This window comes from Pholcus phalangioides, unplaced genomic scaffold (genome assembly GCF_987345545.1).
Source record: "Pholcus phalangioides strain wild (caught in Gottingen) unplaced genomic scaffold, Ppha-v1.0 ptg000012l_1, whole genome shotgun sequence".
NCBI classification, from domain to species: domain Eukaryota; kingdom Metazoa; phylum Arthropoda; class Arachnida; order Araneae; family Pholcidae; genus Pholcus; species Pholcus phalangioides.
Window position 1 is genome coordinate 12,196,054 of NW_028301605.1, and position 21,663 is coordinate 12,217,716.

General features: G+C 36.2%; 1 protein-coding gene across 2 annotated transcripts in view; it reads right to left on the reverse strand.

Annotated features, from left to right (window-relative positions):
- Cad86C (Cadherin 86C) overlaps window positions 1-21,663 on the reverse strand; it is a 70,108-nt gene that overhangs the window by 28,903 nt on the left and 19,542 nt on the right. For both annotated transcript variants that reach the window (XM_089240199.1, XM_089240200.1), the window contains exons 2-13: window positions 14,922-15,071; window positions 13,903-13,971; window positions 13,662-13,807; window positions 12,413-12,457; window positions 12,215-12,307; window positions 12,033-12,116; window positions 11,806-11,934; window positions 10,630-10,770; window positions 8,744-8,822; window positions 8,522-8,643; window positions 1,323-1,526; window positions 979-1,137 (exon numbers count right to left, since the gene is read on the reverse strand). In XM_089240199.1, the coding sequence (XP_089096325.1) occupies window positions 979-1,137; window positions 1,323-1,526; window positions 8,522-8,643; window positions 8,744-8,822; window positions 10,630-10,770; window positions 11,806-11,934; window positions 12,033-12,116; window positions 12,215-12,307; window positions 12,413-12,457; window positions 13,662-13,807; window positions 13,903-13,971; window positions 14,922-14,979 (1,329 nt within the window). In that variant the 5' untranslated portion in view covers window positions 14,980-15,071. The remainder of the gene's footprint in view (window positions 1-978; window positions 1,138-1,322; window positions 1,527-8,521; window positions 8,644-8,743; window positions 8,823-10,629; window positions 10,771-11,805; window positions 11,935-12,032; window positions 12,117-12,214; window positions 12,308-12,412; window positions 12,458-13,661; window positions 13,808-13,902; window positions 13,972-14,921; window positions 15,072-21,663) is intronic.

Consider the following 21,663-nt stretch of genomic DNA (forward strand, 5'->3'; position numbering starts at 1 on the left):
AATAATTAATTAAATAATTCACCCTGAAATGAAATATAAATCACAGGTTGCATAAATCACATAATCTCGAGAATAGTTCTTGATAATCGTTAAAATTTGATGAAAGCTTCTTTTCAGGGATTTTCATTGACTACTTTTACGATTTATCTGGATTCCTTTTTGTGGCTGATCTAGGAAGCTCCAGTGAACTAAGTTTATGTCATTCGTTACCTCTACCTCTTTACCAGATCATGGCCCGCCGCTCAACGAAGAGCTATAAGCAGGTAGTTGAGAAGACCTGGGCTATTCCGGAACCTGTGCGTGCCTGTGGTATAAACCTTACATGAAGTTTTGTTTCTGTGTAATGTTTGTTAGAGTGTTGCAATCTCTGCCATTAATTTCTCTAAACATGGTTAAAGAGTAGTGATTGAATAATTGTACCGTTGTAAGCATGTTGCTCTCTGTGGCGAGACTTTTTAACGGGGAGATCGGCTCGCATTCATGTGTCGAAGTTAGGAACCACAAGAAATCACAATTTCAGCCCACCCCTGCTGGGGTGCCGTCAAGCTTCGAACCGCGTTCTCACGGTGCGAGTCCGTCACTATGACCACTCGACCCCCACAGCGGTTCATTCGTTACCTGGCCCATCCCAGAGGCTTCTGCAAGTCAAGTTCAGGTCGTGACCCATAGATCAAGAACCCTTGGCTGTAAGTGGAGTTGTACGACTGGTCTCGGAAGTCCCTGCGAATCAAGTTTGGGTCGTGGCCCACAGCTCAAGAATCCCTGCCTCTAAGTAAATTTGTATGACTCATCTCAGAAGTCCCTGTGAATCAAGTTTTGTCAGTGATCAATAGCTTTAAGAATCCCTAAATGCAAATATACGACTTATCTCGGAAGCCCCGCGAACCAAATTTCAGTCGCGATCCAAGAATTAATAACCCCCCCCCCCCCGACATAAAAAGAGGATCCCTGTACACACGAAAAATGAATGCAACATACCCTAAACTCGATGTATTTCGTGTCACTGGCTTCGTAATCTAATCCTTTGGGATCTTTGACCAAAACGGCGAAAGTAAGCTCGTTCATTCCTCTGGATGGCTGAACGCTGAACACACCGTCATCTTCTTCGAGGTACAGTTCGAAGCTACCATTTTTACCCTGAAACATAAGTAAACACTATGGTATTCAAAAGCTAAGATAAGAAGCCAAGAGTTGCAGTATGCAACTTGATGCGGATCGGTATAAAAAATCAGAAAAATTCCGGCCGCATGGCTTGTAGTATCGCACCAGTGTGGAATGCGCCTAAGAAGTTATGAAAATTTCTCAAAATGATTGTTACTCACCTGATCGTCATCCATGACTTTAGGCATAACTGCCCCTTCCCAAGTGATAGACGTGAGTTCCGGGCTGTTTTCCATGACGGAACCGACGTATCTTTTGTTGAAAAACTTTGGTGGCCTATTCTCCGTGTTGACGAGCACGATGGCCACGTATGCTTCGGTGCTCATCGGTTCTCCTGGGTTCTCTGCCGTCTCTATTTCCGTCGCCTAGAATTTTTAAAAGGGACAATCGAAGAAATAATAAATTTAGTTGAATTTCAGTATACTTTAAAGTATATCACTTATGCCTCATCAATTTTACATCCACTTCTGTAAGTCTCAAATTTAATGCCATCTGCGTCTCATTTTAGTGTCATATTCATGAATGTTAAATTTAGTGTCATTTGTGTACATTTGAAAATTAGTGGGATTTCGACGCAACTCGAATTTAATGTCATTTCGACGCAACTCGAATTTAATGTCATTTCGACGCAACTCGAATTTAATGTCATTTCGACGCAACTCGAATTTAATGTCATTTCGACGCAACTCGAATTTAATGTCATTTCGACGCAACTCGAATTTAATGTCATTTCGACGCAACTCGAATTTAATGTCATTTCGACGCAACTCGAATTTAATGTCATTTCGACGCAACTCGAATTTAATGTCATTTCGACGCAACTCGAATTTAATGTCATTTCGACGCAACTCGAATTTAATGTCATTTCGACGCAACTCGAATTTAATGTCATTTCGACGCAACTCGAATTTAATGTCATTTGTTTTTTCTCAAATTCAGTGTCGTTTGCGTATATCTCTCTCATTTAAGTGCAGTTTGCATATAATCTCTCATTTTAGTTTCATTTTCGCACATCTCTTATTTTAGTTTCATTTGCGCACATCTCTTATTTTAGTTTCATTTTCGCACATCTTTTATTTTAGTTTCATTTTCGCACATCTCTTATTTTAGTTTCATTTTCGTATGTCTCATTTTAGTGTCATTTGCTTATACAGAAAAACTAACTTTATTCAAAATCAACAGTTGGTAGAGCCTCCACGAGAGGCAATTACAGCGTGAACCCTCCGGGGCATACTTTCCACAAGTCCTTGTGTGACGGCTAGTGGTATTTTCTTCCACTCGGCTTGGAGAAGACATGTCAGTTCCTTCACCGATTTTGGACGGGTAGGGCACCCCTTAATTCGGCGATCCAACTCGTCCCAGTGGTTCTCGATAGGGTTCAGGTCTGGGCTCTGGGCAGGCCAGTCCATTCGATGAACCCCATTGGCACCATACCAATCCTTGGTTAACCTCGCAGTATGACAGCTGGCATTGTCGTCCTGGAAGTAACAGGGGTCCACCCCGTAAAACTGCCACAACGTAGGAAGCACATTGTCATCCAAAATAGTGCAGTAGGCATCGGCGTTGAGCTTACCATGAATGGAGACCAAGGGTCCCAGTCCATACCAGGAGAAATACCCCCAGACCATAATTCCACCTCCGCCGAACTTGACTGTTGGCACAATGCATTCTGGCAGGAGACGTTCTCCAGGCAGACGCCAGACCCAGACCCTGCCATCCGAACGGTAGAGGGTGAACCTTGATTCGTCGCTCCAAAGAACCCGTTTCCACTGATCTACGGTCCAATTTCGATGTGCTTTGCACCACATTAACCGAGCAACGCGGTTGGACTTTGTGATCAAAGGCTTATGTGCAGCAGCACGACCATGAAAACCAATCAGATGTGCTTCCTTACGGATGGTATTCATTGAAACAATACTCCCGGATGCCTGTTGAAACTCCTCGCGGATGAGGGCCATCGGTTGGGTGCAGTTCTTCCGAATTTCTCTGGACAGCACCCGTCGGTCTCTATCTCCCAGTTTCGTTGGTCTGCCGACTCGGGGCAAATTCCGACAATCACAGCTTACCTTCCACTTCTTAATCCCATAGGCCACTGTCGATTTTGGGTACTTCAGCTCGCTAGATATGTCCCTTAAGGATCGGTCATTTTTGTGATACCCGATAATTATACCTTTCTCGAAATCAGAGAGCTCCGAACTGCGCGGCATCTTGCATGCGACTAATGCCGATGTTGTTTCCTACACGATATATACCGGCGGAGGGCGTGACGTATCTCAGGACCGCAGATATCGTCATTTGCATAGGTGTCCAAATACTTATTGGTAGATAGTGTATATCTCTCGTGTCATTTTCGTATATCTTTCATTTTGGTGGTCTTTCATACATCTCTTATTTTGGTGGTCTTTCATACATCTCTTATTTTAGTGCATCTCTCATTTTCATTGTTATTTTTGTACAGCTCTCATTTAACTGTTATTTTTGTACAGCTCTCATTTTGGTGTCAACTGCTTCCCCCCCCCCCCTGCCCCAAATTCAGTGTCATTTGCCTATATCTTTCTCATTTAGTGCCATCTTTGAGTCTCTCTCATTTTAGTACCATATAACCCCGGGGCCATCATTTCAACTTTTTCCGGGGGGGGGGGGGAAAGAGCATGTACTCAATGTATTTATAATTATTTATATATATATATATATATACCATTTTTAGTGTATTTTCAAAAGCCGGGGGGGGGGGGAGTGAACGGCCCCCCCGACCCCTCCTCAAATGACGGGCCTGCATATTACTTGTCAAGACTGCATCTTAAAAATGGGGGGTGGGGGGTTTCAGTTATATACACATTGCATTTTTTTTTTTTCACGAAAGTTTAAAAACATTTTTAAGGCGTTTATATTACCTCAAATTTAGATTACTTGCATAGAGCCCCCAATTTTATTACGGTTACATACATTAAAAATCATGTGGCACTATGGCTATCTTAAATGAGACTGTAATTGGGAGTATCACGGAAAAAAGGCTCAGGGCATTCAAATTCCCACATGCTATATGAAAGAGCATTAAAATTTTTAATACATCACGACACCTAAAATGCAGGGCTTACTTTTAAATACTGAGCATGTAATTCTTAGAAAATTAATATTTTTTTTATATTATATAATATATACTTTAAAAGTGCATTGACAGGCAAAATTTTACAAGAAAAATAAATCTACAATACGAAATAAAAGTATATAGGTAATAAACAGAATTTAATTCATTTAATTCATTTCGTCGTTCCCCAGCCCGAGTATATAAAAGTATATGATGACTGACTGAGGTCGATACATTTTCTCAGGACATACCGAGTCTTTAAGATTCCCATAAGCTTCCCTGTTCGATGCTGCTCCGTACGAGCTGGATAAAGAAGATAAGAAATTGCTTTTATGTGATGATTGTTGGGTGTGTGATTGTACGTGTATAAGAGGTGTGTCAATAAAAGATAATAAAATTTTTACAGCCTATGCTGTACTCAGAGAGTCAGTATATGTCAAATTAATTGAGATCATTTTAGAAAATATGAATTCGATAAGTTATGGCTTACTTATCACAGAAATTTGGAATTTGTAGAGCTATGTCCGACGGAGGTGAAGTATCAAATTCAAAGAATGCATTTCAAATGCATGTACAAAATCTAACAGTCAATTATCTGCGCAAATAATTGACAAATACGTGTGGAATCCTGCACCTAATGATTACAACAGAGTGCATATATGTTCATTCCAATGAATTGCATGATTTAAATTATATAAGATTACATGTTGATACAAGATTAAATGCGATAAATATGTGTTATATAAATTATGTTAAATGCGATAAATATAAATAGTAGCGTTCAGTATATATCTAACACTATGGCTTCAATCAATGAAGAGAGAAATAGAACTCTCTATTTTCAAAACTAAACCAATTTACTGACCCATATAGGGCCAGTATGTTCTTAAAGTCGAAGAAACCTCATCTCTCCCGCAGGATAAGGCGAGATGTCTCTTATGCACTGATACAGAAGTATATAACAGTGTAAAACATATGAACTAAAAATAATAATAAATAATTAAAAATCAAATAATAACTAATTTATGCGAAATCATTTGAAGTTTACGAAATTTACGAGGTTTCCCACAAATTCCTAAATAGTTAAATATAAATTAAGAACGAATTAGCACACAATTCTTGAATGTGATTTGCAAAAAAGTTATTCTCAAGAGAAGAGGAATTATTTGTATATAGAACAAAAAAAAATTGTCGATAGAGGACGATGCACGGAAAGCAAATCACTAGAAATATTTTAATTATACAAATTTCCCTGGAGTCCGATAAAATGCAAAGTGTACGATTCCCAGCTCATTTCTGAATTCATCTGTTACTATCGCTTAGAAAAGGTTTCCATTGTGGTGTTGGCATTGGTGAAGTTGTTTTACCTCAACCACGAATCACCTTAGCTGGGCTGGAAGATTTCTTCGCAACGGGATAAGTCCAGTGGCAAAGTTCTTGCGTTCATTCATTCATTCAGTCACGAATCACCGCCATACTTTCATGCATTCTCTTCTATCAACAAAGATTTTATCTAACTCTTATTGTGAGTGTAGTTTCCCCTAAAGTATTCATTCTAAAAATCTCACTTCAAATATATTAATCAGAAGACAACATGTTCTTAAGATTCTTTCCCACGCTTGGAAATCCCACAACGCAGTCATTTTGTTTGTACCAGACATAACTTACTGGGCCACATCAACAGAATTAGCGCCGTATAGAAAATATTCTCACTACATATTTTTCTTTTCTTTTTTTTTATGAAAGATATGAGCTTTTAATATTAAAGTTACAGTTAATCGGAACAATACATTTAATCTAATATTTAACTCACCCTGAATTATTATAATGAGAATAATAAAATAACGCACGAAAATAAAGGTCACACGCACACTCGTCACCGTCAATTTCAATCCATTACACAATTCACACAAGGACCCGCACAGTACGATACCAACTCATTCGCAATTTTTAACATCGAAAGCAATTAAACACAGTGCCTTAGTACTTAAATAAGTAAGTAGTACTAAAGTAAGTCTTAACTAAATCGCAATTTTTCGGTTAGTTTGTCTGTGTTCTCTCTCTTCCAAAACGGACGAGGGACTTTATTTCTGTTTGGGTTTCTTTTGTTCAGGCGAAAACCCCTCTGGTTGGTGGAACAAAATGCCTGACAATCGGGCCGTTCTTCATGGGTTCGAAGATTAAGAAAAGCAAAATATGTTGTGAGAATGTTTTCTATATGGAGCCAATTCTGCTGATGTGTCCCCAACAAGTTATGTCTGGTATAAACAAAATAACTGCATTGTGTGATTATCAAGCGTAGGAAAGAATATAAGAACATGTTGTCTTTTCTGATTAATACAGATAGATAGATAGAACCGCTCACAACCCAGGACTGATGAAAATCACCTTACTTCCCTTACCTCAAAAGAGGCAGAATTGTGCCAGAAAAAGTTAGCAAAGATTTATAGCGCTGGCCTGCTTTCCCCGTGCTAGTAAGTATCGAATCACTCGCGTCGTTTCCCCATGAAGACAGCCATCAACTCGATGCAACGTACAAGCCATTTGGCTAAAATGGATAGCTGAACCCAATGTGTTGGGAGAAAAATTGCACGTGCACCCAGTGGCACGTAAGAGCCGTAGACTTCAGCCTGGGATTTCAAAAGAATTGGGAGAAGACGTGTGGGGCAAGTAAGAAGTTGGCATGTTGAAGTGGGAGAGATTTTAGAATGGTCTAAATACACAATGCTGTTACGAAGGGTACGCATTTAAAGAGACTTGGGGAACGCATGCAAGGTTCGCGTGGCATGCGATTGTTAAAATAGAAGACCGAGATTCTAAAGGGATTCGGACGGTAGAATTCGAGGAGAGAAGGCGTACATTGAAGTGTTGCTTTAGTTTTAGCAGTACTTCTAGTTCATGTAAATAAAGGCGATTAGTTGTTCTCGAATCCTCGTTCCTGTGAGTGTCTACCAATCTTCAAGTCCTCGGTGAAGAACCCGGGAGAGATCCGCGCGACGGGACGTATCTGGTGACTGAGGTTCGACGAGTGACCCGGCGACGCGACACGTAACAATATATACAAAATATATAGGCCTATACAGCGCCTCGACTGTAACGGGAAACGAAGAAACAAAGCCTTCATCCACAGTGCTGAGCAGTTTTGTTTCCCTTTCCTTTTTAAAGTAAGAGCCGGAGACCGCAGCCTGGGATTTCAAAAGAAGTGTGGGGAAGACTTGTGGGGCAAGTAAGAAGAAGAAGTTGGCATGTTGAAGTGGGAGAGATTTTAGAATGGTCTAAATACACAATAAATAGATAGACAGAACCACTCACAACCCCAGACTGATGCGAAGCACCTTACTTCAGTTACCTGAAAAGAGGCAAAGTTGCGTCGGAAAGTTATCAAAGATTTATAGTGATGGCTCCCCTTGCCCCGTGCTCGCAAGTATCGAATCACTCGCGTCGTTCTCCCCATGAAGACAGCCACCATCTCGATGCAACGTACAATCCATTTGACTAAAACGTATAGGTGAACCCAGTGATTAGGGGAAAAAATTGCACGTGCGCCCAAGGGCCGGAGACCGCAGCCTGGCATTTCGAAAGAAGTGTGTTGGAAAAGACTTGTGTGGGGCAAGTAAGAATAAGAAGAGGTTGGCATGTTGAAGTGGGAGAGATTTGAGAATGGTCAAAATGCACAATGTATACAAAATATATATACAGTGCCTCCACTGTGACGGGAAACGAAGAAACAAATCCTCCGTCCACAGTGCTGGGTATTCACATTTGAATTACTCACATATACACAATACTGTTACGAAGGGTACGAATTTAAAGAGACTTTGGGAACGCATTCAAGGTTCGCGTGACATGCGATTGCTAAATATTGTGGAATATCAATATACACACAGAGCCTCCTCTGCGACGGGAATAATCAAGCAGAGCTTCCGTTGACAGTGCTGGGCATTCACATTTGAATTACTCACACATATTACTTACATTACATAAAGATTTCTTTTTTATATACTATTGGGAATGCACATAAACATTACTATGAAGGTAATACATATTGGGAACGCTGATTAATATATTTGAAGTGGGATTTTTTTAAGAATGAATACTTTAAGGGGGAAATTGCGTTCACGAAACTTTTTTCTGTACCAAAAACAAAAATACCCTTCCTTGAAAATAATTTTTTTTCAAAACCGCATTCAAATATACCGACTTCTTCAATTTTTATGAATTATTCTTCAATTACATATTTAAGCACCCTGTATTTAAAGCCACATTATGTACCTGTACAATCAGGACAAACGGCCCGGTAGTAGAATAGGATTCCCTCAATCTCTCCATAGTAGAAGCCAGAGTGATCATTCCGGTTCTGGAATTGATGTTGAAATATGAAAGACCCGGAGAGCCTGGGAATGAATTCAACAGAAATGAGAAAAGAATACAAACCGGAAAATTTCATAATTAATACGTATTGTCACACACACAGAATTCAATTTTTGTTTGTACCTGGAACGAAACTGTATGTAATATTCCTTTGATTTCCATAATCTCCATCTTCCGCTTTGATGGTTGTCACATTATCTCCCTGGAAAACAAGTAAATAAAGAACTTCATGGGCTAGACGCACAGAGTAAATAAAAAGTAAAAATTTAAAAAATTTGCTGAAAATGATTATTTGTTAATTAATCAACGAATAATTAATTAACGAATAAAGAGTTAACGATTAATTAGAGACTTTGCTTTTAATATTTCGCAACTAATTAACGATTAGTAATAACTTTTATTAATCGTCACAAAAACTCCGTTGGATGCAGCACAATCGTTAATTAATCATTATTTTTACGATAATTATCGACTGTACTGAATCCAACGGTTAATTAACGATTTCGCTCTTTTACTTCATAGTTAATTAACGATTAGTAATGACGATAATTAATCCCTACATATATATATATACAGTCAAACCTCGTTAGTGCGTCACCCGGTTAACACGTCACTTCGCTTACCGGGTCACTTTTTGGAACTCCCAATTGTCCTCAGGCAGGAATTGGCACAGCTACGGTTCACTCCGTTTAACGAGTCACCCCGCTTACTAAGTCATATTTTTTCTCTCCCAAGAGTGACCACCGTTGATTAAACCGTTGAGATATAAACACCGTTGGATTTAGTATTCCACTATGAAACAGGTACTTAGTGGAAAGTATCTGTTTTAAAGTGCAAAAAGAAGCCGTTTTGTAGTCGAGATCAACCAAACTAAAGGGCAGCTAATTCCTACCCACATTTGGTTAGGAATTAAAGGTGACCACATACACACCGTAGATTATATGATGATGCTGAATATGAACGTTCTTATATTTTAGCGCCATCTATTAAGTTTTGAAGACATCACGATGGCATTAAACTTTACAATTTTATTTTCATGCACTGCGCTCCTAAATATCTACATAACGTAAATAAATTGTTAAAGTTATTGATATACTTGATGTTAATTGAACATTTAAGTATAAAAATTGTATGTTAAAAATTTTAAAAAGTAAATTTTTTTATATAAAACTTATTATTATAAAATATAACTTATTATATCGGCGTCTGATACGAATATCAATCCGTGCACTGAATATCATTCAAGGCATTCAGTGAAAAACTCAGTAAGTCGTCATTTTTCTTCGATCTTGTCCATCTTTCATAGATCGGTTAAGGCTGCGCTCATAGTGGAGCAAAGAGGTAAGAATTGCATTATGTGCACGTCCTAACTCGTCACTATGAAAGAGTTTGTGATAAAGGAAAAAAGATGATCTCTCTGTATATATATCTCCTTCAGGGCGGTGTTCACCGACATGGTTTAAACTATAGTCACAATTTTTTGATAAGAGATCGACACGGATTGGTTAAATTCAGGTTTTTAACCAATCTATGTTGATCTCTTATCCAAAAATTGTGACTACGGTTTAAACCATGTCGGTGAATACGGCCCTTAAAGAAAGGGCTGGGTAACAACACTGCTATGTGCTCAAAACTGACCATAAAAGCCGACGTATTCACGACAGTAAGAATGTCCCACACATACATATCGTCCCCCTCATGCTAAAATACCGCACCCATAATAGAATACGAGATTTAGATTTCCGCACCACCTTGGATGAAGCGATTTTTGTACTTAGTTTTTCACTGTAGTTACCCATACTTTGTAGTCTCAAGCAATCTGGTAAAAAAAAGTGTTACTGAGGGCAAGGACAAAATGCGGCGAGGGAATTATAGAATCACACGATATGATTCAGAATGAAACGTTGATTCAATTGAAAATAAATTAAATTGCTGAATTAAGGTTTCTTTGAAATAATTCCTCATAATTGTGATGAAATTAATTTAACCGAAAGGATTGATTCACTTACTAGAGTAAGACTGTCGGACACCCTTATGACAGGTGGAAGAGCACTAAAAACTGGTGGCGAGTCCTGTTCATCTCTCACAGCTACCAGTACGTCCAACGTCGCAATGTTGCGTGTATCGAACGCTTCGTCCGCGCCTGGGTTCTATAAATTATTATGCAACATCCATACATCAATATCATCAATAATCACTAAAGCCTGGATTATATGCACTAAAAACACGGAGACATGCACTAAAAACACGGAGACATGCACTAAAAAAACGCTGAGATATGCACTAAAAAAACGCTGAGATATGCACTAAAAATACAAATTTGCACATAAAAATGCCGATATATACCATGAAATTATGAATATGTGCAAAAAAATAAAAACAAATTCATCTATAGTGCCGAAATATGGCACTAAAAATGAAAAATATACGCAAAAACGAAAAGAAATGCATTAAAAATTACCGAAAAATGACATAATGCATAAAAAAGTTTGAAAATGTGCATCTAAAATACGTATAAAATAAAAACTATGCCTTAAAAATTCTTCACATAATTTGAATTATACCCTTTTGCTCTTCAATATAGGGTCTATATAGGAATTCTTGAAAGAAAGGAAAAACTGGAGGAATTAAAAATGCTTCGGTTTCCCTAACAAAATAAAATATGCTCAAAAAATGAAAAAGAAAAAATTTCCTTTGAAAATTTAGAGATATAGTAAATAATAATAATAATAATAATATGCACAAAAAAGAAAAAAAATATGCAAATTAAAAACACAAGAAAAGAAAAATATGCAGAAGAACTAAAAAAAAGTATACGAAAAAAATGAAAGCATGCATATGTATAGGAGTGCAAAAATATGCATTTGAAAATGCCTAAAATGAACAATACTAAATGATGAAATATTTCCTTAGAAAAACTAGAGAAATAAGATTTAATTCGAAGAATAAAAAAGATATAAGTAATCTTGAACACGTTAATACAATACAATTATTAAGAAAAATGATAAAAATATGCATTTATTTTAAAATTTTGGTGATTTTATGCATTTATGTGTGCACTAACTATAGAAAGTGCTGAAATATGCAAGTGCACATGCACTTATGCATTCGCATGTAATCCGGGCTCTAATAATCACCAACTCGTAAAATATTAGCATGTATAATGAAATCTCTAAAATACTCACCAAGGCGTAGATAGTCAGCCTGTAAAGGTTCTGTCTCTCATAATCGAGTTTCTGGACGAGGCTAATCTCCGCTTTACTTGCTTCTTTCAGGGGGCTTATGACGTATTTCACCGCGAATTTATCTGAACCCTGTATGACACAGAAAATAAACCCATTAATATATAGTAGGACTTCTAACACTATATATAATGTCATTATTTAACAAAAAAAAAGTTAGTGTTAATTACATTTAATTCAAATAGTACTGGAAGACTGCTACTGTTTCGTTTCTTCACCACGAGGGTGCTGATGACGTCACCTTCATCGGCGAACTGTAATTTAAAAATTCATCAATCGAAAAATATATCATTAATTATGAATAGAAGTTGAATAGTCGTGATAATTCGATTATTATCGATACATAACGTACCTCAGATACCGATATGAGTGGACTGTAATCGATGAAAGGTGATATTTGACCTGATGAATTGGTAATCATTACGGTCGATTCCACTTCGGTTGTCTGTAGTATTATAAAAATCAAAAATGTATATTAATTTTATTTTTTAAAAATTTATAATTTTATCATTGGGTTAATCAATTTTGTTTTTTAGTTTATTTCTCTCACCTGTGTCCCGTCGGTAACGTAAATAGTTAGCTGATATTCCTTTTCCTATTTCCAAAATTATAACGAAATTTATATCAAACAGCAATCAACAATATGCAATATGTCCATTGTTACATTACAATTCATTAATAATTATAATGATAATTATTTTTGTATTTTTAAACGCGACATAAGATAAATTTTGCAACATGTAATTTATCAGGAAACATCAAGATAATTGGTATTGAACTTTTCAATTGCAGGAATTTTCAAACTTTTTACATTCACGGCCACTCTTAGGAACCTTCGCGACACCCTTGCCCAAAAGTTAGGACTATCAATTTATACATGGGAAAATAAATTACTGTATATCTTGTACAGTCGGGTCTTGAAGGGTGTGTTAATGTAGTGCCTTGGTCCTGAATTATTGAATACTTTCATGATTGACCCATTTTCAATTGCTTGAATTTTTGGCAGTTCTGGTTTTTCGTCACTTCTGTAGCTTTAATTGTTCTTCAATTGTCTCATTAATTAATCTTGAATTTTCATTAATTCTGTAATTGTTTCTTCCATAATATCCGGATTTAAAATAATTAAGGTTTTTTTTTTGATTCCATATTTCATTCATTTATAATTCTGAAGTTATTCCTTTCATCAATTCTGGAGTCATTTCTTTCATTAATTACTCTGAAAATATTTCCTTCATCAAGTGTTTTGAAAACATTCTGAAATCATTCTTTTAATCAATTCTTGATTTTCATTAAATCTTACATCTTTTTTTCATTTCATAAATTTAAAATAATTTTTTCATAAATCTTAAATCATTTTTTTCATTTCATAAATTTAAAATAATTTTTTCATAAATCTTAAATCATTTTTTTCATTTCATAAATTTAAAATAATTTTTTCATAAATCTTAAATCATTTTTTTCATAAATCTTAAATCATTTTTTTCATAAATCTTAAATCATTTTTTCAATGATTTTGAATTATTTCTCATTTTCGCTCAGCGTGCTCTTGTATTTTTGTTTTGATAACTTCACCATTTTCTGTGTATTTTGTAGTTATGTATATCTTCTAATAATGTCAACCCCACCCCGTTCCCATATTTTCTTCTAATTGCAATCGATGGAGGGGATGAACTCGTTCGGACGGCCTTGATCTTGACATGACTTTATAAGGAAAACACTCGAAAATAATCAAAATTAAAGCATTCCGGTAACACTTCCATTCACATATAATTAGAGTAATTACATGAGAATATTTTTACCTGTGGTTCCGACTTGAGAATGACATTAGCTCTGGTTTCGGATGCAGCTTCGATCTCGAACAACCTGTTACCAATTTCACCTCTCACACCAAACGTCAAGACGTCGTTATCCGCGTCAGAACCACGTAAGCGATAGACAATAGACCCTAACGAAATGGAAAAAATTCAATCATCACACTATACACAGACCCCGACCATTGTAATAACCACAATTATTCGCATATAAATCTATGAGACTCACCAATTCGAGTATCCCTGGGTAATTTCAATATTCTCATGTTATGGGAGAGATCAATGGTGGGTGCGACTCCTACGGTAAAAAAGAACATCAGTCACCAAATATTGATTGTATAAACAAAAAAATATATTATATTTTTTCGAATATAATCATATACGAATATCTCAATATTGACAGGCTCATTCGAAAAATGACTAAAATAGATCGAGAAGTGATATAAATATGCACCGTTTGATGCAACAGTTAATTTTCAGACGGAATTTCAAAATTAGTTTCAATTTTTCAACAGATGGCACTGAAGTCTGCATAAACTTAAATATATTTTCGAAACATCTGCCATTTGCAGCAAAACATGGCGTGTCTCAGGAACAAAATTCACTGAAACTCTTGCGAATGTTTGAGCGGGGATGGCTCAAAATGTATTGAGGGAATTCTAAAATTAATTACCAAGTTCGTTAACAGATGGCACTGTAGTCTTGAAAACGAAAGTAAGTATTTTCCGTTTGTAGCAACAACATAGAATAAGAAAAAACGGAAATATAATCAAATAGGATCAGATCAGCTGGGAATAAAAGATACCGTATTTTAGATTTTTCAGACTGCAGAGGCATCTTTTATCAAACTTTGCAACCGATTTCCAAACGCTGACTGAACTCGATTGAAGTCATCCCGGCTGAGACGTTCACACGGGTTTCAAGTGAATTTTATTCTGAGACCATACCAGTTGTTTCTGCAAATACCTTATTTAAATTTTTCAGACTGCATCTGTTGCACATATTTAAGAACTCATTCCGGAATTCTGTCTGAATTCATTCAGGCAATCCCGGTTGAGACATTAGCACGGGTTTCTGTGAATTTTCTTCTAATACCAAGGGATACACCATGCTGTGGCTGCGGTTGCAATTCTGTGGCTTGAAAACTTGGCTTTTTTTTTGCACCAAATGGTGCATTTCCTGTTTTTGTAAATTTATTTTTATGGGGAAGTCAATTTAGAGACACACCCCCTATAGATACATACGTACCCGATACGATTGCGAAAGATCTCAGCAGGATTATTCCGAGAGGAAAAATCAGTAACATACTGGATCCATGTGTAACTTTCCAGTCGATCACCTCATCACGTGTGCAATGTAATTCCTTGAAGCATCATCACACCATAAACCGGCAGTCATCTGAAATAATTAATTACTGAAATCAATTTAATTAATCTCACTAGAAGGGAAAAAAATCGACTGATTAATGTTGGTTTTTTAGCATATAAGCTATTATTGCTGAGAAGCCATATCTTTATAATCAGAGATGATAGTTTACGTAGTTTACTCATTGCAACCACGTGATCATTTAGTCAGTCTAGACCAGTGGTTCTCAATCTGGGGTCGCATGCCCTCCTCTTGTGGTTCTGGGAGATTCCAAAGGTCTGCAGGTCGAAATCAAATGAAAGTATAGCCACAAAATGTCCCCCAAGAGAAAGAAGTTTACTGAACTTTAACCCAGTGTGACGTGTCTGGAGGTTCATTGATTGCATCGACCCATATTTTACACAAACCTATTTTTCCCGTAAAATACGGTTCTTGGGAGTTTTAATCACCCCCCCCCCCAAGTTTGTTTAGTCCAGGGTTCCAGAGATCAAACTTATTTATAAAAATTTTTGTTCATTAAAAGCTTAGTTTTAATTAAACTAAATTCGATAAGTAGCAAGGATCTTGTTTTTGGATGAGTGTAAGGGTTTGACCTGTATAAGACAGGGAGACTAAGACAGAAAAATATGGTCTAAAGGGGGGCTAAAAAAGGTTGAGAACACTCATTTAGAACAGTGTTTTTCAACTACAGGCAATTGAAGGTGGTTGAAAATTCACGGACTAGCTAAAATAGTAGAATAAATTTTTGGACGAGCCAAAAATAAATAAATGGGAGAAATGATTTGAGGACGAAAAGACTAAATAATAAATAATTGGGAGAAATAATCTGCAGACCGACAAAAAAATAAGTACCATAGATAGATGAATTGGTTTGCTGACTGGTAAAGAAAAACAAATGGGCGAAATAATTCACGGAGCAGCCAAAAATCAATGAATGGGAAAAAATAATTTGAGAACCAAAAAAAAGTTGAATAAATAGGATAGATAATTTTCAGATCAGCAAAAAATAAATAAATGGGAGAAATAATTCGTAGACCGGGGAAAATAAATTCATAGGGCCCGGAAAGAAATGATAGAAGAATGAAAAAATTATTTGCGGATGGGCAGAAAAATAAATTAAGGGGTGAAATTTGTATATTAGGAAGATAAATTTATATTTATTTGCACGAATAAATTGTGGAAGACAAAAAATAAGTACAGTAAGTAAAAAAATAAATTTGCTGACCGATAAAAAATATATCAATGGGAGAAATAATTCGCGAACCGGCAAAAAATAAATAAATGGGAGAAATTAATCATGGACCGGGGCCAAAAAACAAATGATGGAGAAAATAATTTGAGCGCTTGCAAAGACCGAAAAAGAAAACAAAAAAAAAGGGAGAAATGACTTGTGGATCGGCAGATATAATGAGATGTGAGAAAGAATTCGCGGAATCGTGAAAATAAATGAATGGGAGAAAAGATTTGCAGATCAGCAAAAAATAAAGAAATGGGAGCAATAATTAGCAGACCGACAATAAACAAAAAATAAGAAAAATAATTTTTCAGACCGATAAAAAATAAGAAAAATAATTTTGCAGACCGACAAAAAAAACAAAAAAATAAGAAAAATAATTTTGCAGACCGACAAAAAAATGAGCAGAAGGGCCAAATAATTCTCATATCGGCAATATGTGTATTCCAGTGGTTCTCAACCTGGAGTCTCCTAGCGGCGATCATAGTGACTGACTCGCATCGCGAGGCCCCGGGTTCGAACCCCATTTGGTGCCACAGTAGTGGTCGGGTGAAGCTGGTTTCCTGTGGTGCCCAACTTTGAGCCGCGAATGCGAGCCGATCTCCCCGTTAAAAAAGCTCGCCACAGACAGCCTATAACCAGGCCTATAAACACAGTAAAAATATTCAATCATTACACTTCATACTTCACATCTGAAATACAGATGGCGAAAAATTCGCCCTCTCAATTTTTTTCTTTTTTTAGGAACGGATTAAGTTTTGAAAAATTTTTATACTGATTTTTCCCCATTTTTCTTTTATTTTCCCAGTCACCCTGTGTCAGTAAATTTTCCTCTGTTGTGGCTTCCGATTTTGTATTTATATTTGCATAAAGCAAGGGCTCAACCTATGGGTAGTGACCCAAACTTGATTTACAGGAGCTTCTGAGATATGTGGGTCATACAAGTCTACATACACAATCCGGTTCTTTCTTTCCCTCTCTATCTTTCTTTTTTCAAAAGTCCATAAAAGTATTACAGAATGCATAGCAGAGGCGACGGAAATGTTTTAGACCTATGGGTGCTTGACTTGATTTTTATATAGATTTCTGTTTCTGAATTTAATTTTGGGGATGCTTAAGCCGATGAGACAAAATGCTGTATGAGCTCAAGCATCCACTGCACTCCCACTGTCAAAACAGACGCGACCCAGGCTCTGTCCCTTCCGGGATGTAAGAAATTTACCAGTGTGGGTTGGGTCGTGCACTGTACTTCCACTGGCTTCGACGTCGTTGATGCACGGGAACTGAAAAATACCTATAGAAAAATATGAACACCTCAAAATACAAAAAATCAGAATTGATGGGAATTTGAAAACTAATGAAAGGAATACATAATTTCAGAATGAGTGAAAATATTGCAAGAATTGATGAAAATATTGCAAGAATTGATGAAAATATTGCAAGAATTAATTAAAGTATTGCAAGAATTAATTAAAATATTGCAAGAATTAATTAAAATAATGCAATAATTAAAGTAATGCAAGAATTAACGAAAGAAATAATTGAAAATGAGTGAAGAAATAAGTATAGGATTGAAAAATACCGAATTTATGAGAGAAAATTCCAGCTGAGAATTTACAGTAATCTGGGGGAAACCATGAACTTAATTCAAGACCCTGGCTCTTGCCCTTTCGGTTCACCTGTTAAGCCGTCAGTACCGTATTAACGCATATTCCCATCCGGGTTCAGCCCTTGGGGCCTCATGTGAGAATAAGGTATTTCAAGCTTGGAGGGGGTTAGGGAAGCTCTAGAACATATCTATTTTTCCGGGGTCTGTAATTCTGTTAATACGGATCTGTGAGCCACCAATGACTGGTTTTAAAAGATTATAAAACCAAACATTTTATTATCTAGGAACGTTTAATAAGCATAAGCATATTTTTAAGTTCGAAATAGACTTTTATGCCGCGAAGTGGATCGTATTGTTTAAAGATATTCTGGGTTAATTGTTATGATAGCGTAACGAGCAGAAAATGACATTGTGACGTCACAAAACTGGCTTTTGCGTGTGAAATAAACTCTCGTGTGGCCAGGGGAGGGTGGAAGCTCCTTAAAAACGAGTCGCAAAATTCTCCCGTGTGGTCGTAGCCTTATTTTTCACAAAGTGGCTAGAATTTTCTCCTCAAAAATTTTTTTTGGCTTTTCAGAAGCTATGAAATTTCAAGTTTAATATCTAATACCATCATGCGCATCAAGTCAATGACTTAACTGATCGTTAGTCCATGTCGTACAAGATGTACGGATGCAGTAAAAGGCTTGAAAATAAAAAAATTTCGATACATATTATGTAATGGACCGGATAGACACACACGCGCGCGCGGCTTGTGTTGTTGGTCGCGGATTATCCACGGATTGCGGAAGAGGACAACGCCCAGTGGGTCAGGGGTCATTAGCCTTCCATTGGATAAAAGAAACCTGGAAAACACCAGGAAGTTATTTGCAACAAATCATTGCGTAACGAGGAGAAAAAAAAAAGCGCATCGAGTTACTTTCAGGATCATTTTTCAGACAGGAACAGATAGTCAGTCCATCGTGACAGAATACGCTCGACCATTTCGTAACTAAAAAAAAAAATAGTCGATGTCCGAAATGGTCAAAAAAGGAATAAAGACGGGAGAAGGGGGATAGGTCCGCTATTACCATTACTATGCGAGAGACTTAGACGACATTAATAGTACAAGGTATCCATTTAATTGCTCGGACATGTGTCCGTGATTTGGCTTTGCGTGCAGTAAGAATGATGGAGAAATATTCGTTGTATGTAACGTGTATTATAATGTATATTCTATTATATTGAAGGTTATTCAATAACTATAGGCTTATTGGAATTGGAAAATAGTGAAAATATTTAAAGAAAATAGAATTGACTGATAAAAAAAGATTTTAAAACGGGTAAAATTTCATTTTATGTATGAAGAAAAATATATTTTATGTATGAAGAAAATTGATTTAATGTATGAAGAAAATTGATTTAATGTATGAAGAAAATTGATTTAATGTATGAAGAAAATAGTATAAATATGTCAAAAATAGTGTAACTATGTATATTGAAAAAAGAGCAAATATGTGGAGAATATGGATTTAATATGCGAAGAAAAATAGGGTAAATATAAAAGGGAGAAAAGGGAAAATATGATATATAAATGAAAATAAAATTATATGTTAATGCTGTATGTATAGTAATACAAGATATAAAAAAGAAAATAAATTTTATGTGTTTCGAAACACTCCCAAGGCAGTCGAATACGATTATTACGACACCTGTGATATAACGTCACGTAGTTTCGGTTACAGCTTATTCCCACAAGAAACAATATTGAAGAGTTTTGGTTTTAACGTAAACTAACTTTTCAAGCATTTTTGATACATTCAAGGATTACGATGCATTTTTATTTCTTTCGGATGCTCATCGTGAAACCATCAGCATTGTATAGATGTTGGAACTATCGAAAAATTGATTAGAAGTATACGTCGAAAATAGTTATAATAAAGCAATTAAAAAACACTAATAACTTATAATCTCGATTTCCTGAACACATTCTTTACAACTCGGATGTAATTTAGAAATTAAATAAACTTTCTTTGTTTTTATAGATGATATCATCATTTCAAAACTACAAATCTCTTGAATAGCCTTCTCTCTGGTAAAATATCACGTTTCGTGTTAATGATTCTTCAGAAGATTAATGACCACCTAGCAACGAATTGCGAAGCATGTGATGCAGCTCAGTTTCAAATTTCCTGATTTTTTTCTACTTTGTATAGATAATTTTATTACGCGATGAGTAATTATTCTTTCATTCAAACTTAGATCACATGAATGGGTACCTCATCTAATTTGTTCACTTCAATGATTTCCTTGCAGATCTTGCTTATATCAATAATATATTTGGTCGAACCGAGTTATCATCAAATAAATTGCGACAATTTCTGCTCAGATCCAGCTCAAATCAATAATTTTCTCAGTCTTACCTTAACTTCACATTCGTTTAGTCTGACATCACGTTTAGATTTCCCGTAGGGGCAAATGAAAATGGGAAAATTCATGAGAATCTTGAGGTCCATCCCATCGTTTCTTGAGAAGGTGAATGCCAATTTCAAAAGGAACCCTGGGTTATGAGAGACGTATCTATATTACTTCAGCGTCTGAGACTAAACTTTATTCTTTCCGCTTTTGAGGAGGGTTAAAGTGAACAGAAGTCACGAATCTGGACCATTGAACTAGTGTTCCAGGGCTTCCAAGTGAAATTCGGCAAAAAGATTACATTGCTGCGCAAAGATACAAAACCAGCAGTCAATATTTCACAATGTTTTTTTGTTAATATCACGAGGCAGGAGGCAAAATGTCTTACCGTTTGCCTAAGGTTGAAGGTGGCTCCGTGTTAAGGGAACACAATCAACAGCATTGAAGAAGATGACTAACGAGGAAAGGGTCCAAAGTAACGTCTTCAAAAAGTTTCGAAACATTAGCACTGATTCTCCTCATTTTAATAAGCACAAAAAGTAAAAAAAAATCCGGTAGAATTGTTATAGGTCACTCAAAAAATTGTAGTTACATGAACGCCAATAGAGGCCAAGAATAAATTTAAAAATCCCGCAACCCTCTAGTTTTAGTGTCATCAAGCAACACATGATCAAGTACAGCACAAAGAAAGAAAGAAAAAGCGAAAAAAAAAAATTAGTTTCGAAAAAGAATAGAGAAGCTGGAGGAAATAAAGGAAAAGAAAATGAAAAGAAGTTTTTTTTCATATATAGATACTGCCAAGACGAGTGAGAGGCGATAAGCTTTAATTTTTATTCATTTTTTGCAGCTGTGAAATTACAAAAAAAAAAATTTCCTTCTTAATGCGATTTCACTAATCGCATTCCGCAGGTAATTTTTTTGTTTTATGTGTTTCTGGGTGAGATGAATGTACTTAAATTTCTGTCATAATTTTTTGATTAAGACACCTTGAGATCCTTTCTTTGTAAGCTGAAGCAGTGAGAGTGAAACGGACGGGTAGCTTACTGAAATCCGAAAGCTTGATGTCATGTTGACGTAACGAGTACCTGAAGTCATCCGCAATTCACTGTGCTTTTCTACAAATCGGCTTGTAGAGCGCTTTTCATCGGTTTCTACAAACTTTACTGCTTATTTTTTCTACAACCTTCGACAGCTACTCGTTAAATCACACGTGGTTTATTTTTTCAAAGAATTGGATGAATCTGACTGAAAACCAGAAGCGACAGCTTTGAATTAGTGAAAAACAGAGTAACGAATCACAAGCATTCTCTTACTTTAAGCAAAAAAAACATAGGTTTTTCGAAATATAAATTCTTTGCAAAAACGAAAGAGACCAAGAGGTCTAAGAA